Raw genomic sequence first — 22325 nt, 5'->3', positions numbered from 1 at the left:
TATGCATGAAATAGCTACAACATTTGCCAAATAAACAGAGCTGACTTAAAAATTTCCTTTTGCTATGCTTACAATTTCCCTTGCTTGTACAGCTCCCTCTCAACTACTTAGCTTTGAAGTTCAGAAATGAGTAAGAGAAAAAGACAAGTCAAGTAAAGGGTTAAGATGTATTTTCCTTCAATTTCATGTGAATATTGGGCTGTAGCTTACTTTCTGACATTCCTTGGCTGGGTATTTTTCTACTTCATTAAGTTCCATTTCCTATGATTAATGGCACTTTAAAAACGTCAACACAGTAATCAGACAGACAGTGATACTAATGCCCTCAAATCCTTTCCTCTAAGGACATCTCTTGAATACAAGAAGGGAAAGGAAAACTGTTGGAAGTTTGTCTACAGTCAGGACTGGGATGTATCCCATTTGGCAGGCTGCTATGTCATCACAAAAGGAATGGATATATAATTCCACGTTTTTATTTTGCATTGTTGTGTTCAACCAGAAAGTGCCTCTTCAGCAGTACTCTGGTAATGATAATCTGGTATCTGGTGGAGAAAGCTCCTCCATCTCTGATTTAACAAGGGTGTCCCTTTGAGTTCAAATGAGCAGCTCTCCTACATTTCTAATGGCCTTTTTGTGTGTGGGTAAAAATAAAATAAATATCTCCATATTCTTCAGTATCCAGCTAATCTTTTGAGAATATATTTTAGTAAATGGTTTAATAAAAGATAAGGAGACTTAATGTCCTTCTTTGGAAATGAGCTTCTATCCAAACTACAAGCCAGTTTGTAAGTCTACAGCTTCCCCCCAGCAGGCAGAGGCAGCCGGTATCAGTGCTGACGGATGGGCAGTAGCACATAGGGTCTGGTGACAGGGCACAGCTGTTGGAGGTCTGACTGACAGGGCAGATGACACATGACAACCTCTGCCCACAGCCAACTTCCTTACACAAGTTTCTAAATAATTCATACCCTGCTGAGCAGGCTTCCCTGGTATTCACTGTCTTGGCTTTATTGGTCTGCAACTGGCTACTTAAGCAGGACATCTTTCAAATCCTCAAGATTCTGGCTTATAACCATCTGTTAAAATGCCCAAAAAATGTATTCATGGGCTGTAAATCTATAAGCTTGAATGGCATTTTACAATTAATAGAAGTAACTAAACAGTAAAAAGTTCCCAAAGCACTGTACATCTTGGCCTCAATAACAAAAATACACACTCAGCAGGCCACTTGGAGTCTTTAGATTGTGCATCTGTGTGTAAGAGAGGAACTAATTGCTACCAAAGTTATTTCCATATAAAGAATTCTACTTATAGTGATCGCAGATCTCAGAAGAAAATTGGTCTGTTTAACCTGGGTGCCTATTTCACATATCATTTTCATTCTCACACACACAAGCCTGAGGGCACCAGTAACTGAAATCAATAAAAGAAAGTACCAGGTTGTGCTCCTAGCTAATGCTTCACATTGATCAACTCTATTTTTAAATGACTACAGAGTTAAGTTGAGTGCTTTTTTACTTTGAAAACTTTCTTAAAGAAGAAGGTTACACAAAGAAAAAAACAGCAAACCAAAGGGGAGAGGGACTATAAAATGAACTGGGAGTAGCACTAGGATTGACCTCTCCTTACTGGCTTTCAAATATATTCAGATGCATATGGTAGGAAGCAGTGCTTTCTCCTTAGTAGCCATTAAATAGACATATGATTCTTATAGAGCCTAAAAAAATTATTCTACATATTCCAAATTTTCAATTTAGAATTGAGAAATAATACACAATACAAGTATTTCCTAGCTCAAAAGTACTAAATTAAAATGACTTTAAGAAGCTTGGAACACAGAACGTAAGAGAACATGTGCTGATCAGTAGGTGCATAGCATTATGCTAGCTGGGTATTCTCATTTAATCAGGGCAATAATCCTAAAAGGACAATAATCCTGTATACTATCATACAGAAAAGAAAAATTAAGGTTCAGGGAGGTTAAATAACTTGCCCAGGGCCATGTAGCTATTCCTACTAATGGAGTTTCATTCCACATACAGGTTATCTGTCTATATAACTGAAAGTACATAAAAATTAATGTGTTGTATTTGGTTAAGATAGAAAACACAATATTATGGATAATATTTTACCAACATGATTTAATGGAAGATTACTTTTAAACACCAGACAGTTAACACTGAGTAAATCCCACAAAGAATTATCATATACAAGCTTTTAAATAGACAAATTCTCTCCAAAGTTAATGAGTTATTGAAGTCATAGTTTCATTTTCTCCACTGTCTCTGGAAGGCTTTTTCAGCTTACTAAGGACTGCTGCTAGAGCTGCTGTTTTTATTTAATATGTAATTTCATCCATCTTACTTAAAGTAAGAAAGTAGCATAAATGCAACAAATAAGCACATCATGTTCTTTTAGCACACATCTGCACAAAGTTAAAATACAGACCTTGGAACAGAGATAATGCTTATTTTTCAAACAGAAAGCTACATAACTAAATCACTCAAAGCTATACACTATAAAATCAGTGGTATGTCCAACAGAGACTTGTTACAAATGCAAGGCTTTTCTTCTCAAAGAATAAGAACAGTCTTTATATATATATATTTTTCCCCCAAAGAAGAAGAAATTCTCAGAATTCACGAGACTTCAGACATAGCTGTTCAGTTTTATGTAATCACTTCCAGCATGGAGATTTAGGCGCTGGGGACTCAGGTTCATTACACGAAAGCAACATGATACCTACAGAGCACAGAAAAGCCTGGTGATGCAACACAAGCAGTAAAAACAACTTCGTATTAGCATGTGCTTAGTGTGCAATGCACACATGACTCATACTTCCACCAGGAACCATGCTATCCGGCAGAGAACTTCTAGCTGTCTACCCATACCTTACATTCTCAGACACCTTTGTACTTGTTTGTTTTTATCCATTAATTTTACTCAATTTTAACATAATTTCATCAATAAGCAAAAAAAATTAATGGCAAGAACACCATCATTTTGGAAATGAATAGGAACAAGTTCCAATTTGTAAAACAGTGAGAAATGTAGTGTTTATTTTTGGTTGGTTGTTTGTTTTTTGTTTTAAAGAGAGCTTACACTTTAAGAAAAAAGTCTGGACTTTAAAAACTCTGATTATAGATTGAATAGGGAGACATGAATGAGAAGTCCAGCATTACTTTGTTATTCTAAAAATACATATATTTTCAAATCTATTGTTGTTAACATGAAAGACTGAATATAAGTTCAAATGAGGCAAAGGAGAAAAATCAATCCTCCTCTGACCTTATCTACAGGAGAACTAAATTCCCACTGGTGAGTGCAGGGCAGCATGGATGGAGTTGAGCTTAGAGAGAGAGGGCCAACTTTACCACATCTGCTGCTCTAGTGGTCAAATCAAAGCGACAACAATGTGAATTGTACTTTAATCATCAAAGAATCTTTTCAAACTTCTAACCTCCTTGTTAAACCAAGACACTGAACTGGGCCAGAATCCTTAAAAATCTATGTTGGTGTAAAACCCACAAGGAGTTGTAAATTCAAGGAGAGTACAGTTAAGAAGAGGCCCCCAGAATACCTCCTTAGTACAGAAGCTAGTAAAGAGCTAATGAAAATAATATCTAAATGGCTTTTCTCAGCATTTGATCAACAGAAAGTAAGCACAAATAACTCTTCATGAGAATGTACCGCTGACTGGACTTAAACAAAATTAACATATTATCAACAGATAAATAGTTTTAAAATGTAACCGGTTCAGAGAGGGTGGCAGGCTTGTTCTGAAAGCTTTCACAGACTGATCTGAGAGTACAGTTTTAAATAATGTGCAGCTACCTGGGCTGGGTAGGGTACCTTTAATGTTATTGCTTGGTACCATTTGGAATGTCTTTGGAGCACCTCTTGCACTGAGGAGTAGCCAAAAAAAAAAAAACCAACCCAGATAAAACCAAACAAAAACACACTGCCATGGATTAAAGAACACAGGTTTTCCTGCCAAAAGACTGCTTTATAAGATCATATTGTTACCTGCTTTTAACTTCTGAAGAACTAAACATTTCCTTCTTTTTTTTAAGAATCTGTTACACTTGTGCAGAAACTGGATACTCACTGCATGTTGCATTAATTGTATGTGTGATAACATATACTTAGAAAGCTGTTTCATTTTAAACTTCTTATTCCCTAGTAACATACTATAGGGAATTAACTGTTAGAAAAAAAAGTGCCAGTTAAAATGTCTTTACACAGAAATCTTCTAAAAGTTTAAGATTTAGGATGGTATTATGGTTTGGATGTGAGGTGTCCCCAAAAAGCTCATGTGTGGGACAATGCAAGAAGGTTTAGAGAAACGATTTGGTCATGAGATACTTAATCCAACCAGTGAATCAATCCTGTGATGGGATTTACTGAGTGGCAGCTGAAGGTGGGTAGGGTATGGCTGGAGGAGGTAGATCTTTGGGGGCATGCATTTTGGGGTATATATTTTGTATCTGGCCAGTGGAGTGTATCTATCAGTCTGTCTCTCTCTCTCCTTCCTGATCATCATGTGACCTGCTTTCCTCTGCCATACTCTTCTGCCATATTGTTCTGCCTCACCTTGAGCCTTAAAGAATGGAGCCGGTTTTCTCTAGGTTTCTCAAAAACCCCAACAACTCAGTATTACGTAGTTTGATCACACTTCTTTCCAGAGAGTATTGGTTGTTTTTAAACACGGACCTCTGAAACTGTTGCCCTCAAATAAACTTTTCCACCTCTACAGTTGTTCTGGTCAGTCTTTGAGTTACAGTAGTGAAAAGCTGACTAATACAGATGGTCTTCCTTTTAGAAATAGGGAAAGACAGTACTCATGCAGTTACACTATAATATCTAAGATCAGTTGGATAATAACCAATGTTGTATTATCTATTATCTATTATTATTATTATCTATTTCAGAATATCTTGCTATATATGATAGATTGTGGAATTATAATTTAAACACCAAATGTATATTCATATCAGCCAAATGAATATGAGTACATAAAAAAGGAAGGTGTCATGCACTGAAAACTACTGTTGCTTTAAAGATGTCTAAACTAGCGGAGCCCAGTGGCATAAACCCGTAATCCCAGTGGCTCTGGGAGGCTGAGGCAGGAGGATTGTGGGTTCAAAGCCAATCGCAGCAAAAATGAGGTGCTAAGCAACTCAGTGAGCCCCTGTGTCTAAATAAAATACAAAATAGTGCTGGGGATGTGCTCAGTGGTCAAGTGCCCATGAGTTCAATACCTAGTACCAAAAAAAAAAAAAAAAAAAAAAGTCTAAACTGTTTCAGGAATTGCCTTAGAAACAAATTTACAAGTGACATAAAAAAATCAGTCTTTTCATATTAAGAAAACTTCATAGATTATATATATAAATAACCAGAAAAACATAAAACAAAAAACCCTAACAACTCAGTATTACTTAGTTTGATCACCTCTTTCCAGAGAATATTGGTTGTTTTTAAACATACACACCCCTACCTCAAATGATAAAGATTTGCTTAAATCAAAGCTTTTCAAAGGAATGCAACACAATGCTCAGGTCAACTAAAAGCAGTTTGGAAAGGCACACCTAGGGCTGGGCATGATGGCACACACTGTAATCCCAGAGACTCCGGAGGCTGAGGCAGGAGGATCACAAGTGCCAGGCAGTTGTTCTGGAACCTCAGCAACTCAGTGAGATCCTGTCTCAAATAAATAAATAAATAAATAAATAAATAAAAAGGGGTGGGGATGTAGGTCAGTGGTAGAGAACCCTGGTTTCAATCCCCACTGTGGCAAAAAAGAAAAGCCTACTCAGCTTATTCAATAAATATTTATTTCGTGAAGAGGAGACCATCAAAGATCATAACAGAATCTTTGCCATGAGTGAGATTATAGTCTAATAATGACAGTATAATTGAATTAAAGAATCTTCTACTCATATCTATTTTTTCAGAGGCAAATTTTTCTATTTGGATAAATAGATACTTTGAAAGTGCTCAACAAAGATGATTTCACTTAATTCTCTCAAAAATTTACTGTAGCTGTAGATTTGCAGAAAAAGGAAGCAAACCTCAGAAAAACTAAGGGACCAGCGCAAAGTCACACACTGAGACCACAAGTTGTAGCTAAGGTAAAAGTTATACATCACATCGTCATTAGCACTTCCACCTCCTTACTTTGGAGAATTTTCAATGCAGACAGAAGATTTAGATCTTAGATAAAATTTGGCACCCAGGGCCCCTGCCTGGGAACAATTTATTATTATTTTTAAACCGAATTTGAAAGAAAAAAAAAAAAAAAACTTTGGCCCTTTTTGAGTTACTGAATAAGAGTTGGACAAAATTAAGTTAGTGGTTTCAAAGGCTGCAGACTCTCTACAGCTCAAAAACACTGTGTTTAGAATTAATATAATTTAATTTACTGCCTGTAAAGCCATGATGTGGATTAGTGCCTGTGTATTTGAAGAGACAAATAAAAAAGTAGCATTCGAAAAAAGATAGGAGTAGTGGAAAGGCTGAAATTAAACAGCTCTAGCACAAACAGGGATAAAACCCACCTCTTAAGGGTAAGGACTTTCTTCATTGGGACACAGTATTCTATTATGAACATGAACCTGTTAAAAAAATAATCTTATTTATTATTATGTAACATCTTCATTTTATTAACTTCTTGGCTGTTCCCTGAATGGGCAGAGACACTGCTATCCATTTAAAGAGTGGGCAACTGAGCTCAAAGTCACTTACTTATGGTGACAAAGTAGATTACTGAGGTAGCAAAAGACATGCTGAGATTCAAATCCACATCTAGCCTGGGAACAAAGAAAGAGGAGATAATGGGAGACCAAATCAATATCCTCTTGAATTTTGGGCTCCAGACTTAGTGGCCTAAAGTTGAAGAGAAGACAAGGAGAAGGGCAGACACATGCTTTGAAAATATAATCCTGAAGCAAGCTCAAGGTTTATTGTAGGTGGCTGGCAGTTCCCTCTCCTCCCTCAGTGGGTACTAACAAGTTGCTCCAGATATGCAGGAGAAAAACTAGCATGTTCTCCAGTCCCAAGAGCCAGTATGAATATAAATCAACAATGTTAAATGCTCCAAATTACATCTAGATCACATGACAAAACAATAAACTTCCTCCGAGTCAAACTGTTGTGATATATCCCATGTTTTCTTTTATGGTTCAGCTTGACCCCACCTTCTTAATTACAACCAAGGGATCAGCCTTAACTGCAGCAACTATACTAACCTACTTATCCCAAGAGCTAAGGATTCCAAATACATTAACTCATGTAATTCTATGAGAAAGGTGTATTATTATCACCATTTAACAGATAAGAATACTGAGGCACAGGGAGGTTAAATAACAGTGCCAGGTCAAATAGCTATATCAGACCTTCTGACACTGCAATGCCTCCAGACTGACTAGGGCAAAGCCATGTTCACAGTCTCAGGTCCTTGAACTTCATATCCATACTCCCTACTACTAGCTTTGTCAGAAACTTTGTGTGGGTAGTATGTTGAATATTGTGTAAGACATCAGAAAGGATAATCAATTCCCAAGAACCTGAGAGCCTAATCATCTAACTCTAAAGTGGATGGATTCTCTTTTATCACTTTTCTCTTTTGTGAGGGTACTTTTGAAAATATAAATTTACTTCCTGAGAGCTAAAGTATGCTATTTAAGTCTTAACTATTAATAAAAAAATCACTAAACAAAAAATTAGGACTCTGTCCATTTAACATCTTTGACTTTTAGATTTAGCCTCTCCTTTATAATTCTTTTTTAAAAATTTTAATCACATATTCTATTTAACCAGATATATTCAACATATTGTTCCTACATGTAATCAATGTGAAATTACTGAGATCTCCTTTATGATTCTTATTTTTCTGAAAAGGCAATCTAATATTTTTATTATATTTATTTTTTTAGTTTTAGGTGGACACAATATCTTAATTTTTTATTTTTATGTGGTGCTGAGGATTGAACCCAGTACCTCATGTATGCTAGGCAAGCGCTCTACCACTGAGCCACAAACCCAGCCCCAATCTAATATTTTCTAATGATAGTTCTATTAGAAATGAATGCAGGATAATGAATTGATAGAAATGCCAAGTAAATTGCTTGTCAAAATCCAGCAATGATTCTCCCTAAATTTTCATGTCTAAAATACTGTCAATTATTCTGAGACAAATCTAGAAAAATTCAACATCTTTCAAATATGCAAATAAATTCTTAGGTCTATTTATCTAGTTGTCATTTATGTCACAGAACTTGCAGTTGGATTTCTTTTCAGGCTAGTCTTCCATAAAGAAACATGTTTTCAGACTATAGGAGTTAGGTGGCATGCTACTGCGGAACAAAGCTGTGGTGAATTTTAGATATGTGAGGAGTGGGAGGTGAACTCAGGGACATATCCCTCAGAAGAATCACAATTGACAAGGTCTGGGGCTTCTGACTGCTCACAGTTGAAACTATGAAATCACATGTGTGATTGGCATAGGTCTACTCTTGTTTTTTTTTTTTAATTGTGTGTGTGTTTTTTTGTTTGTTTGTTTGTTTTTTTAAACCCAAAAGCAATTTAAACTCTCTGTTTTATAGTTGTTTACTAGCTAGAAAACTTCTTTCCTTACTTGGAAAGAAGATTGAAGGCCATAAAACCTCTGAAGGCAATTTCAAAAGTGAGGCTAAATCCTTGAACAGAAATGAGAAAGAGCCAGAGACTGGAAAGCACCTACTCAGGGTCTTCAGTATTGGCCATTGGTCATTATCTGGCTTGACTTATTTTAGCTCCATAGCAGGCACCAACAAGGCAGGACCTCCCAACCTCCCTCCTGCTAGTCCTAACTACTTCTAATCCAGGGCACCAGTTAGGGTCCATCTAGCCACTGATCTGATCATGGAATTCTTGTGTATCAATTGTGTTGATTCTTCTTTTGCTCTTAAAAATCTTACACAAGTTTTTAGTAAATTAAAGATAAATATTGCTTAGATTTTTTTTAAAACAGAAGCTTATTCCCTCTGTAAATAAAGATTTTGTCAAGTTGATAAGATCATTCCTGTTCTAGACCTAAATTTTAAATTCATGGTTCTTTATTCTCTCAAAATATACTTTTCAGGCCACATGCTGGTAATCCCAGTGAGTCTGAGGCAGGAGGATCAAAAGTGAGGTCAGTTTCAGCAATTTAGTTAATCCTGTCTCAAAACAAAATGTAGCTTATTGGTAAAGTACTCCTAAGTTCAATCTCTAGCACATACAGATGCACACCACACACACACACACACACACACACACACACACAAACACTTTTCAGCATTGATTGCTAAGGGTGAGAAACAGGCACATCATCAACAATAAGGAAAATATCCAGTACTAACATTATAATATAGCATTAATGCAAATCATTCCTTGATGTACATTTATCTAGTATGTGATAATGGTACTACAATGTCATATTCCTGTTACACAGGCTGTTAACTACTTCTAGAAACTAGTCCTATAATTTCTCCCTAATGGCCAACATGGAAATAACAAAAAATAGCTAATGTTTTATCAAAATGAGTGCTGAGTGACAGTCTTGACATTAAATTTCCTGGTATTTTTCAAGAGTACAACTTTCAAGCTTAACTATCTGGAGTGCATGAAATTCTTAATGCAATAGATTCTTTGGGAGAGTGCCAGGTCTTACTGGGACACATACAAATCAGTATCATCTAGAGCATAAAGCACGACTTCCTGGCACCTTACATTAAAAAAAAAAAATGGGGGAGTTGGGGCAGATTGGATACATGCCTTGGTTCTCAAGATCAACCCAAATGGCAGGATAAAAGGAAAGGAGGCATGGTGGAGGTGGGGTGTGGGAACCCCTACATAGGCCATTCTGGGCCTCATTCTAACTCATAACATAGCAGTAATTTTATTCATGCCTTACAGTAACCAACATAATGAAATCACTCACATGTGGATACACTATGACTGCTTGATGATGACAGAAAACAGGAAGAAATCCTCCTTCACAGACTGTCTCTGGTTTTCCAGTGTATAAAATCTAGGATGGCTTGGGCACTGGACGCAATGCTTTGTGAAGGTGAGTGGGATTCACTTTGGAGAGGTTCTGAAATCCTTTCTATCCACAGGGAAATCTGAAAATAATTCCTCAATATAGGAAAAGGCAATGCCATGAAAGAATGATCTAGATGTTCTAGCAGCAGGTTTGCTTGTACAACTGCATTGACCTCAGCCAGTGTAGATGATAGATAAAAATATTCAGATTGAAGTAAAGCTAAATATTTCATTTTTTTTTCTATTAAAGTGTCAATTCTTGAGTTCCTTTTCCTCAATGTTCTTCTATTTAGACATCTTCTATTCTCTATTTCTATCATTTATTCTTTCAAATACTGCCCTATCGGTCTTTGTTAGGTGTTGGGGATACAGTGGTAAACTAGATTCTTATGGTCCCTATTTAGAGCTTACAGTCTACCATTATAAACTAAACTTAAATTTAACTGTCACTAGCCTAAGCATATCTGGAACTAAATTTTCAGATGCATCATTTACTTTATGGGGGCAAGGACAAATGGAGAAGTTTACAGCTTTAAATATGATATTCTACTGTCATAATTTTTTGACCACCTAAGTTGATTATGAATAAGTGGAACAGAAGGGAGTAATGAGGGTCACATTAAAGAAACTGTTCAATTAAATTTTTTACCTATTATTCTTTTCTTGATTTTAAGCAAGATGGGTCTTCTTTTAAGATCCCTCACTTCTAAGATCAGTTTAGTGTTCCCCAACTCCTGAATTCTTTATGGTACCAATATTTACTGTATGAATTTTGTTGTTATGATTTTATTAATTATTTGGACCATGTAGATCACTGTAGTAGTGCCTAAATAACATAAAAATGAACACAGGCCATTTATGACCTCCAAGAGTCTACCAAAATAGGAAGAATAAAACTTAAACTCGCAGAGATAGGCACAGTGGCACATGCTGTAATAGCAACTTGGAAGGCTGAAGCAGGAGGATTGCAAGTTTAAGACCAGCCTGGGCTTCTTGAGACCATGTCGCCAAGAAAAAAAAAAATTTAAAGGGCTGAGAATGCAGCTCAATGGTATAGCAGTTCTGGGTTCAATCCTTAATATAACAAAACAAAAACAAATAAAAAAAAACTTATACTACCAGGTACTATAATAGACATCAATAATAGACATAAATAATTAGTTATGAGCTTGGTGGAGGTTCTAGCTGCTATCCGTACACCCCTTGACAGAAGCATGGTCCTCCTCTATCAGGGAAGGTTGTCCTCTTTGACCAAGTGCGCAACTTTGGGAGGGACACCCACTTAGCCAGCCAGATCAGTTAAATCAACTCTGGCAATCAATGAGATGATAGAAATCGCAGTCAGACTGTCCTCACTTCTAGGGCCCTTCATGAAATACAAACATCACTCAAGAAAGAACTCAGAAAGACCTCACAAGGTTAAGGATGACTTCAGAATTGTTGGTATAATAAGCTGAAGGGATGAATGAAATTATCTGAGATGAAGAAGACTGTAGTTGGAGTAAGATTCAGAGGAAAGACCTAAGGTCAAGTTTTAGACATGTTAGATTTGAGGTGCTAAGTAGATAGCTATATATACAGTATGAAGTTTGAAAGAATGATTTGGTTTAAATATAGAAATTTAGAAGTCATTTTCTTATGATACTTCTGCAACCACGAAACTGAAAGAGAGTACCAAGGGAGTGATCACTATTTAGTTCTTTAACTTCTTCCTTTCCCTCTCTCCTTCCAATATAGTAAACTTCTACTTCATTTTCTACATCTTATTTTTGTCATTCATAACCAGCTACTGTCTTTCATAATCTTCACCCAATCTGTCAGCAAATATTGAATTTACTTTCAAAATGTACAGAGAACATATCCACTTCTCACCACTTCTGCTATCATCTGAATGTCAATCATCATCATCATTCACTTGGATTGCTGCAATTAGTATAACCGATCTCCCTCCTTCTCCCACTGCCTCCTATCTTCTATTGCTTACACAGCAAACAATAGGGTCCTTTTAACATGTACATCAGGCTCTTTAGCTCAAAACCCAGCTATGATTTCTGAGTTCACTCAGAATGAAAATCAACTACCTGTAATAGCCTCCCAGTGAGTTGATGGTGTCAAATATGGCAGCAAGGTTAAGTTGTTTAAGGATGAAAGAGTTCACTGGTTTTGACAATTGAGGTCACTGATTGAGAGAGTAATTTCAAAACCTGGGCAAGGATGAAAACCAATCTGTAAAGGACTGGGAGAAAGCAGGCAGTAAGAATTAGAGGCAAGTAGTTCTTCTGAGAAATTTGGCAATGAAAAGGAGGTGAGGTGGACTAGAAGTTCTAGAGAAAAGTAAGACAAAAAGTGGTTGCTATGCTTAGCTCTCAGGGAGTAAGGAAGGGAGTAAGGAATGGGGAGGTTGCAGCAGTAAGTCTGTAGCCCTCATTTAATTCCATCTTAAATGAGGGCTACAGGTATAAGTGGAGACATTAAAATACTAGACATTCACATAATTTTATAAAGCTAAAAGACCTTATTCATTTACCTGCCACTTTCTGCCTCATTTTTAGAAGTGGAGTGATTATGACACACAATTACAATAATAGCCGGGGCCAAGAGTTCTCAGCAGCAGCCTGGGAGATGGAAACAGAATGAAGAAATGAAGGGTAGCTTAGGTAAGGATGGGACACAATGAATAAAGATAAGGAGACAATCAGACAAGTGGACTATAAGGTAGTTTTGAATTTTTTCAGTGAGATAGGAAGTAAAGTCATCAGGTACAAGAATGTTCATAACATTTTTCTCATAAAAGCCAAACTGAAAATAGACAAGTTCCATGTGATATTGGGAAAATATATATATTTCATCTTTATCCTATTTCTCAGCAGAATGTTCCTAAAACCCTTGTAATGTCGGGATAAAAGTGTCTTTTGCATGCTAATGAAATGACTGGTGGCTAGAGGTCCCTAGATAGCTTCAAGATGAGGGTTGCTCACCAAAAAAGCCAACTATGTGATTAGAGGATTGGAATTTCAAGCCTCATGCCGATCACCAATAGACAATGATGTAACTGATCATGCCTCTTCAAAAAACAAAAAGTACTGGATTCAGATCACTTTCCAGGCAGCTGAGCATGTGCAGGTACTGGGAAGGCAGTGCCCCCGGAACAGCAAAAGTTTCCATGCCCCTTATCCCCTACCTTGTCCTATGCGTCCATTACATTTGGCTGTTCATTTGTATCCTGGAAATATCCTCCATAATAAATGGATAAACATAAGTATTTTCCCTGAGTTCTATGAACTGGCAAATTAACTAAACCCAAGGAGGGTGTCATGGGAACCCCAATTAATATTTTCTTTCTTTTGTTTGTTTGTTTATTTATTTTTGTGGGGGATGTACTGGAGATGGAACTCAGGGCCTTATGCACATTAGGGAGTCCTAATTTGGAACAGGATGGTCAAAAGCCCAAGTCACAATCTGTGCTTGTGATTTGCACTTGAAGTGGGGGCAGTTTTGTGGGACAGAACCCTAAACCCTAAACTTGTAGAATCTGACACTACCACTAGGTAGATGGTGTTATAATTGAATTAGAGGGTGTCCAGCTAGTATCTGGTAAAGAATCAGTTACAGAATTGGGTTTTGATGACACACATTTTGGTGACCAGAGATCTCAGAAATATTCTATATCATACTGAGAGTAAAGAATAAAAGAAATAGTTTGGTTTTCCAGTATCTCGTAAAATCTATAAATAGAAGAATAGATAAGCTACAGTATGCCTTCACAATGAAATACTATTCAGCAATGAAAAGGAACAAGCTGCTGGTATGTGTTACAAGGTAGATAAAATTCTAAACATAAACACCATGCTCTAAGAAGCCTTACGCAAATGAGTCAGATATAAATTTAGAGATACTGAGAGAAAATTGAGTGTCTAAAGGAGAAATGTTCCTGTTAGAGTATGAATGGGTAGCTTGTGAACAACTTGTAAGCTAGACAAAAAAGCCTAAAGGATAGAAAGGGACCAAAATGTAAGAGAACCTAAACATCCCATAAATTACTTCATAACTTTTCAGCTCTTAAGTTTTCTAGAATGTAGCAAAGCAGGAACAAAAATCAAATAGAAAAAGACCATTAACCACATGAAGCTTCAGGCTAACACACTGATCAGAATACAACCCTCAAGTGTGTGATCAACCTATCAACCATGTGATCATCCAACAGAGCACACAACCACCAGATGTTGATATCAGCAGAAAGCAACAAACCAGACCAGACTGCAGTCTCGGGGAAGGCCAGGCCCTTTGCATCATATTCAACTGTTATGTACCCTAAAAAAACCCAACCTTATTCCCTGGTGGTGGGTATGTCTCAAGATTCCCTGCATTCTGTTCTGAGAATGCCTATCTTCACCTTTCATTTTCTAATAAAGTTGTTTCTTTCTTCGCTAAAACCTGACTCTTTTCTAAACATGATCAAGAGATTAGAAGGTCCAAGTACAGGTCTCCTCTGTCTCTGGAGTGACCTCTTCATACCCACTTCTGGTGACATGAAGATAACTGTGGTATTGCTTACATGAAGTTCTAAAAGTAAAAAACTAATTAGAACAAGTAGTTACTTCTGGGAGGCTGGAGCAGGATTGGCAGGGAAGAGAAAACGTTTGGGGATACCAGTAATATTCTCTTTCTTTATAGGGGTTTGGGTTACACAGATGTAGTAGGTATATGTCAAAATTCAGCTAAAGTATAGTTAAAATTTAATTGTCTATGAATTTTGCCTAAAAAAATACTGTAAAGAATCATCAAAATATAGTTAATTGGGCTGGGGATGTGGCTCAAGTGGTAGCGCGCTCGCCTGGCATGCGTGCGACCCGGGTTCGATCCTCAGCACCACATACAAAGATGTTGTGTCCACCAAAAACTAAAAAATAAATATTAAAATTCTCTCTCGATTGCTCTCTCTCTCTCTCTCTCTTAAAAAAATATATAGTTAATTGTATTCATGATGAAGAATTTAGAGGAAAGTGTATTGATGTCTGCAATTTTTTATTTGTTCTTATTAGTTATACATGACAACAGAATGTATTTTGACATATTATACATATATGGAGTATAACTTCCCATTCTTCTGGTTGTACATGATGTAGAATTACACTGGTTGTGTAATCATATATGCACACAGAAATGCATCCAAAAAATAAGAAACCAATTGAAGAACAGATGGATATATATGGGGAAAAACTGGTAGAATAAAATGTAAACGATAAAATCTACATGTGGGTATAGAGGACTTCACTTTAGATTTTTTTTCAACATTTTTGTGTGTTTACATTTTTTCATAATAAAATGTTGGGGGGGGGAGAAAGCACTGTTTTGAGGTTAACAGAATATTATTTTTTACTTTTCCCCCTATTTTCTAAATTCACTATAATGTGCTCTATCTTTTAAACAGTTTTAAAAGAAAACAAACCAATGGAATTTACTTAAATAATTTCAAGACAAGTTTCATATCCATTTTAAAGTCAATAAATTATTCACTATTTTTTAACTCACTATAATATAATTCAGCAAGTCACTGGTTTTGAACTGATTAAAAAATTTTAAAGCTAATTAAATGTGCTATTAAAAAGTTATTTTTTTCTTTTAATGCCTTATATTAAACTTCTCTTGTATTCAAAAACCTTCTTGTATCACTCTGTGTTAAATTGTAAAGACACATTGTTTCTTAGATTCTGTAATAACTTACCAGGACAGTATTTCTTAGGAACTCTGAATTGGCTGTTTACTTTCAAAAGTGCTTTAACTTTAGAGAAGCATAAGATTACACCAGGTGCTAGTCAATTGTGTCCTTTTAATTTCCAAAACAAACAGAAGAGAGTGCCATGCAAATTCCATTACACACACTTAACCATTAGAACCAGGGTTTATTAGCTTGACACTGATCCAGGAATAATGGTTTCATTCCTCAATGAAATAAAATAATGTGCCACATAACTGAGCAATGCGGAACTTCTAAAAAATGTTGTCATGTTATTAAACATAGTCATATTTTTCAATTTCCATTATGCCCAAACAAAGGTCATTTGCTGTAGAGAATTCACTATGGGCATGGAGAATTCTTACATGGGCTTCAAACTTACCTCATTGCTATATCATATGATTCTGGATGAATACAAGTCTGATCCAGAGGATTTGGCTTCAGTACAATATCCACTGTAGTTTTGCTCTTCTTTTTGCCTTGCTTCTCACTTGTGACCTCTCCTGCTGAAGATTTTACAGCAACCGCTTGAATTTGGCTTGAAGATTCAGTTTGCTGACTATGGCAGTCATTTAAAACCCAGAATAAAACAAATTTTAAAAAGAGGAAAGGTTGGGCAGAAAAGAAAAGACACTTTAATTAAAGGCATGTTTATTTATCTGCCATAGAAATATACACAAACAGCAACCATTCACTTCACAGAAACTATCACTTATGTGTTTAAACCATTGTTAATAGATCTTTCTGTTAGTTAAAGCCAAAAACATTCTTAACTGATTCAGTCTGTGCAATTGGCATTCTACGAGAGAACAGAAAAATGCAAATAATAAGATGATGATTTCTCAGTTGAAGAAAATCCCAAGTTTTCAAAAGAATCTAGTGAATACAGAATAAGATGAATGGAAAAAAGACTCACATCTGACATAAATAATTTTTTAAAAACCTAAAAATCTTTCAAGAGAGTAAATGACAAATTGCAGGCACCTTTCACTTTTTATTTCTTTTAAAAAACTATTGGACTTTTTGAATAGAGTGTTCAAAAAACATAAAACAAATAGAGAATTATTTTATCATCAATTTTATTTCTGCCTTCAGGATTTTGTGATCTATTTGGAACTTCCACCACTCCATTGTTCTGCAAGACTTACCCATGTTCTGGTACTTAAAACAGTTTCTCTTTTTACATTTAATCCATTTGAAATTTGAGTATAACAAGTAAAGTGGAACTACAGCATCCTTCACACATATCAAACTTTTGATAGTTGTCATAAATGCCATTTATGGATAATTTATCAACTTTTCCCCAGTTTTTGAATTGTTACTTTTATTATAAACTAAGTTCCAACTACATTTTGGTGGATTTCAGACTCTATTCTGTTTTATTTATTCTATATCAAAACCACGTTTAAATCATTAATATGTTTGTTATTAAGCTTTACAATATATCCTACTATCTTGTGGGGCTGCTTTCCCTTTAGTCTTTTCTAGAATAAAGATTATTTTTTCATATAACCTTTATTATAATTCTGTCAAGAGAAAAAATACATGTCAATAAGTTAAGTAATCCCACAGGAGCAGATACATAAAAGCTATTTTTTTCATAATTATAAAATGCTAAGAAGTTTATCTAATTTCTTTGCTTTTGTGCTACCAGGATTAGAAAGTAAGAATTTAGGAGGAGGGGCTGGGGTTGTGGCTCAGTGGTAGAGCACATGCCCAATACATGTGAGGACCTGGGTGTGATCCTCATCACCACATAATTAATAAATAATTAAGTTAAAAAAAAAGAATTTAGGGGGAATGCCAGGGAGTGATACTGGCCAAATTATATTGTTATATTGTGTACACGTATGAATATGTAACACAAATTCCATCATTATGTATAATTATAATGCACCAATAAAAATGTAGAAAAAAGAAAGTAAGAATTTAATTTAATCTACAAAATTGATAACTAATGCTAAGGGAGGAGTTATCAACATGAAGTAGTCAGTGCTAAATCATATTTGACACCTCATCTCAGACCATTTCTTCCTACTACACTACACTCTAATCATGCTAGCCTTCATGTTGTTTCTCAAATATACCAAAGTTGATCCTACCTTAAAATTTTGCACACTCACTGTTTGCTTTCTCTCTGATCCTTGTGCAGTTGGCCCCTTTGTTTCATGTAAAACTCTACTGAAGTAACTTTTAAATAAATAACTCATCTAAAGCATTTGCCCTGCTCTCCAACACAATGTCACATCTTTCTGTTTTAATTTTTATAGCACTTATGTACTATCTGAAGCTATTTATTTTACTAGTTGATTATATTTTTCAAACTTCATGACTCCATGACAACAGGGAATTTGCTGACTTCATAATTGCTGCATTCCCAGTGCCTAGCAAAAAACAGACACTCGACACATACTGAATGAAGGCATAAACAGGGGCATCTAGAATTTATGTCAGTCATAGGCTGAGTAACCATCAAAAGAGAGAAGGAAGAAAATAGTATGAGAAATACACTTTTATAATCACCTGCAAAATGTTCGAATATAATCCTGGTTAATTCTGATGAAACCAGCACACTGTTGGAAGGATTTTGGACCCAGCCCTTTCACTTTCTTCAGCTGTTCTCGGTTGATAAAGGGTCCATTTTTCTCTCGCCATTCAATAATATTTTTGGCTCTGTTGGCATTGAGTCCTGCAATGTGCCTAAAAAATAAATAAGTAGACAAAATGAATAAACTGGGAAAAAGTTCTCGTCTAAAAAGATAATGATATAAAACATCTAGTCATAAAATCAATTGCAATTACATATTATATGACAAAAGTTAATACAAAAGGGTATTAAATCAAAAGGGCAAACAGGAAATAAGGACAACAGAATGCAAAAATAATGACAAAACCAGATGCTGTCAAAGAGGCTGGTAAGTGGTCAACACTGATTCAAGGGAAAAAAAATTCTTTATAATAATTCTCAAATTCATCGTATTTCTGAATCAAGAGAAAACTCTATTTCTATTTAGCTTAAAATGACAGTTAGCAGTAGAAGTTTCAATAGCTATGATTATGTTGTACCATCCTTTTGTGGTGGTGGTGGGGATCTGTCTGTTTTCATTAAAGAAAACCACAGAAGGATACTTATCCATGAATGTTGACATTAGAATGAGAACAATTTCATTAGGTAGTTTGCTTGGTGTCAACTAAAACATTATTTCAGAGAATCTCAATTCTATTATGGAATTCCATATTTGGAATTATGTAATGTTTGTAGCCATGGCGGACAAGCAATACCTTAAAACATGAAGGATATTTTCCACTGTACCAGTTTCAGTAAAAAAGGTCCAGATCAGGGAATTTCATACTGCAATACCATAGTGTGCAATAAATACAAGACTACAAACAGAAAAAGCAGCTCTTCTGCAACCACAGGTAAAAAAAAGGACAGTATGTAAGATAAATCAGTATGATGGAAATTTTGTTAGGTGACATGTGGAATCAGGGTAAAAATATGGTGACCAGACGTTGGAATTTCAGAATTTTATCTTTTGGTTGATGCTAACTATGATCAATGCATGCAAGAGAATGAACTAGTGAAAAATACCTGCTCTCATGTGGGAAACAGCTCTTTTCCATGTTAACTTTATTTAAATTCTATTAGAGACACTAATGCACTCAATGGTTGCCATATGCTTTTCACTTTATATTTGCAATATTAAAAATGATAATGTGAATTGTTATAATTCTTTCCTTAAATGACATCTTTCTCTCTGATTATCTAAAGCAATGTATAATCCATATGTTTTCTACACTTGACAACTTTACACATGTCTCTTGTTCTGCTGGAGTTTGGACTAGATAGCCAATTATATTCAAGATTCTATGATCTTCAGTTACAGATTTCTGTCTCACCTTAGCAAAACTTCTGAACAGATGTTAATATCCACTCCCACAAAGCTGACACATTCTTCTACAACACTGTCCAGTGTGGCCTTGAGTAATGTCTGAGATACATCATGCTGAGAAGACAAAATCAAATATCAATCAAAAGCAAAGGAGATGCAGCTCTTGGACTATTCTGTTATTCTGCCTATACTCCTGGTAGATATCTAACACACGTCACAGAGAATTTCTTCATTCCTCTTAAATACACCTATCAGATTTAACAGACCTGAACTTAATGAATCTGTATGTTCTGATACAGTAAGATACTCATACACCTGATTTGAACATAAGAATACCAATATGTTTTCTTTGTCTGAAATTCTGCCTAGAGTAGTCAATCTCAAACCATAGCCTGCATCAAAATCACTTGTAGGGATTGTTAAAATACAAATTTTTTATACTCAGTGTTCCATTCTTCTGGATCATTCCTTTACTCAAAGACATAGGTGTCAAAGTTTTCTACGCAGTATAGTTATGCTCTCAAGACTCTTGGTAATGCAGCATTTCCAAACAGAGCCGTCCTCTATTATCTCTGAGATTTTCTTTTAAGCTTTAGATGGTCATTCTTGGAAGCTATCTTAATCTTAACAGAAGATATCAACAGAAGAAATTTTAGAATACTTCAAAACTCCTATTTCTTCCTCAAATGGTTACTGTTCAATGGCTTGTTAACTAAAACAGTGAAGGGCCTGCAGTTCAGTCATGTCTCTAGAATTAACAACCAAGTTCATGAAGACACAATACCATAATTAACCACAGGGCCAACAGTAATCATAGGGCAGCATTTATTTTAATATGCTTCCTGATTTCAGAGTGTTAAAAGGTGAGAAAATATGCATCTTACAATTGAAGAAATACACTATCTAAAAGTAAGTATTGCTTGGCTAAGCAATCTTGTTACTACAATTAATACACTTGATGTTATCAAAAATTCTAATTTTCTGATTGTTCTCCTGGTTATGAACTGTAGGTCAACGTATTTCTCCAAATGTTTTAAGTAAGTATGAAAAACAATATAGTATAGTTCCCATACATCACAATTACATTTACCATTTAATAACAGAAGTTTATGCTCCAGAAGACTGAGAATGCAGAAGTGCTTCTGTATTTAAGAGGTAACCCTGTAACTATCCAGGCCAGAGCTAAAATTTTTAGATATAATTTTAAAATGTAATAAGCAAACATCATGATGAAAAAGAATAGAATGAACCTCATTCTGAGACCTCATTACTACTGAGCCATACCTTTTAAGAAGCTAAACAGTGAACTGGAGATATAGCTCAGTGATAAGAGAGTTTGCCTAGCAAGCATGCATGAGCCCTGGGCTCTATCCCTAGTACAAAAAAAAAAAACCCAAAAAACAAAACAAAACAAAACAAAACTACATAGTCTTTTCCTTGTCTAAAAAGAGAGATAAAAAGGCAGATTGACTATTTAAGTCAGTTTTTGCAGTTATTGTGACCAAAAGACCTGACAAGAACAATATAGAAGAGGAAAAGCTTATTTGGGCTAAAAATTTCAGAGGTCTCAGTTCAAAGATGGCCAACTCCATTGCTCTGGGCCAGAAATGAGGCAGAACATGCAGAAGGGTGTGGCAGAGGGAACCAACTCAGGAAACAGACAAAGCCAGCAATCTGAATACTTTAACTGACTTAGTACAAGTCACCTTAAAATCATTTATACTTAGAAGAAACAAATAGTGAAGTAGGATTTACAGAGGTAAACTCAACTACTAGATAGAGAAGTGTTAATAGTATCAAATTTGAAGAAAATGTTGACTCAACTTAATCTTTGACTTGACTCTTGCCATTCTAAATAGAAAAGAACAAATTCTAAGACTTTAAAATAAATTTAATTTTTTTAAAAAAGTTTTACAAATATGCAAAACTTAATGATAGATCTCAGATGTTTGTTAGTAATAATATTCTTGTAGATGACATCTTAAAACCTTCAAAATTTTTAAAAAATTGAAACACTCATAACTAGAATGGCTAACATGAAAAAAATGGAAAATATCAAGTGCTAGTAAGGATGCAGAACAACTGAAATGCTCAAAATATTATCATGGTAAGTAAAGAACATGTTAGATCAGATGTTAAGTTTATGGAGGATTTATTGTATATGGCTCAAATATAACTTCACATAAAAATTAAATCAGATATATTTATGCAATGTAAAAATGTATTATTATTCAATACATGTTAAACTAGACAAGCTTTAAAGGAATAAAACTTAACAAATTCTGGGGAACACAGAAATTGCCAAAATTGACAAGAAGAAAAGAAAATCTGAAAAAACTTAACAAGTAAAAAGATTCAATCAGTAACCACAAATCTCCCAACAAAATAAAAAGTTCAGATTTGGATAACTTCATTGATAAAAAAACTATTATCAATCTTTCTCAAATTCTTCCAAAAAGAAAAACAGTAATAAAAAGGAGAACTCTTTCAAAGTCATCTATGAGGCTGGCATTACCATGACACCAAAGTCACACAAAGATAACATAGGAAAACTTAGACCAATATCCTTTTCTCAACACAATACTAGCAAACAAATCTAACAACATGTTAAGTGAATTATAAGTCATGAT

The 22325-nt window shown here is 35.2% G+C and overlaps 1 protein-coding gene across 7 annotated transcripts in view; it reads right to left on the bottom strand.

Moving 5' to 3' along the window:
- The window catches only part of Srbd1 (S1 RNA binding domain 1), a 210421-nt gene that overhangs the window by 5353 nt on the left and 182743 nt on the right, over positions 1 to 22325 (bottom strand). For 5 of the 7 annotated variants that reach the window (XM_040271009.2, XM_040271012.2, XM_040271010.2 and 2 more), the window contains 4 exons: positions 19703 to 19809; positions 18326 to 18502; positions 16185 to 16361; positions 6558 to 6614 (listed from right to left, as the gene is read on the bottom strand). In XM_040271009.2, coding sequence (XP_040126943.1) covers positions 6558 to 6614; positions 16185 to 16361; positions 18326 to 18502; positions 19703 to 19809 — 518 coding nt within the window. The remainder of the gene's footprint in view (positions 1 to 6557; positions 6615 to 16184; positions 16362 to 18325; positions 18503 to 19702; positions 19810 to 22325) is intronic. The other 2 variants (XM_021725841.3, XM_005324506.4) reach the window with 1 other exon arrangement.

This window comes from Ictidomys tridecemlineatus, chromosome 12, assembly GCF_052094955.1.
Source record: "Ictidomys tridecemlineatus isolate mIctTri1 chromosome 12, mIctTri1.hap1, whole genome shotgun sequence".
NCBI lineage: Eukaryota > Metazoa > Chordata > Mammalia > Rodentia > Sciuridae > Ictidomys > Ictidomys tridecemlineatus.
This window is presented reverse-complemented; position numbering and strand designations above follow the sequence as displayed.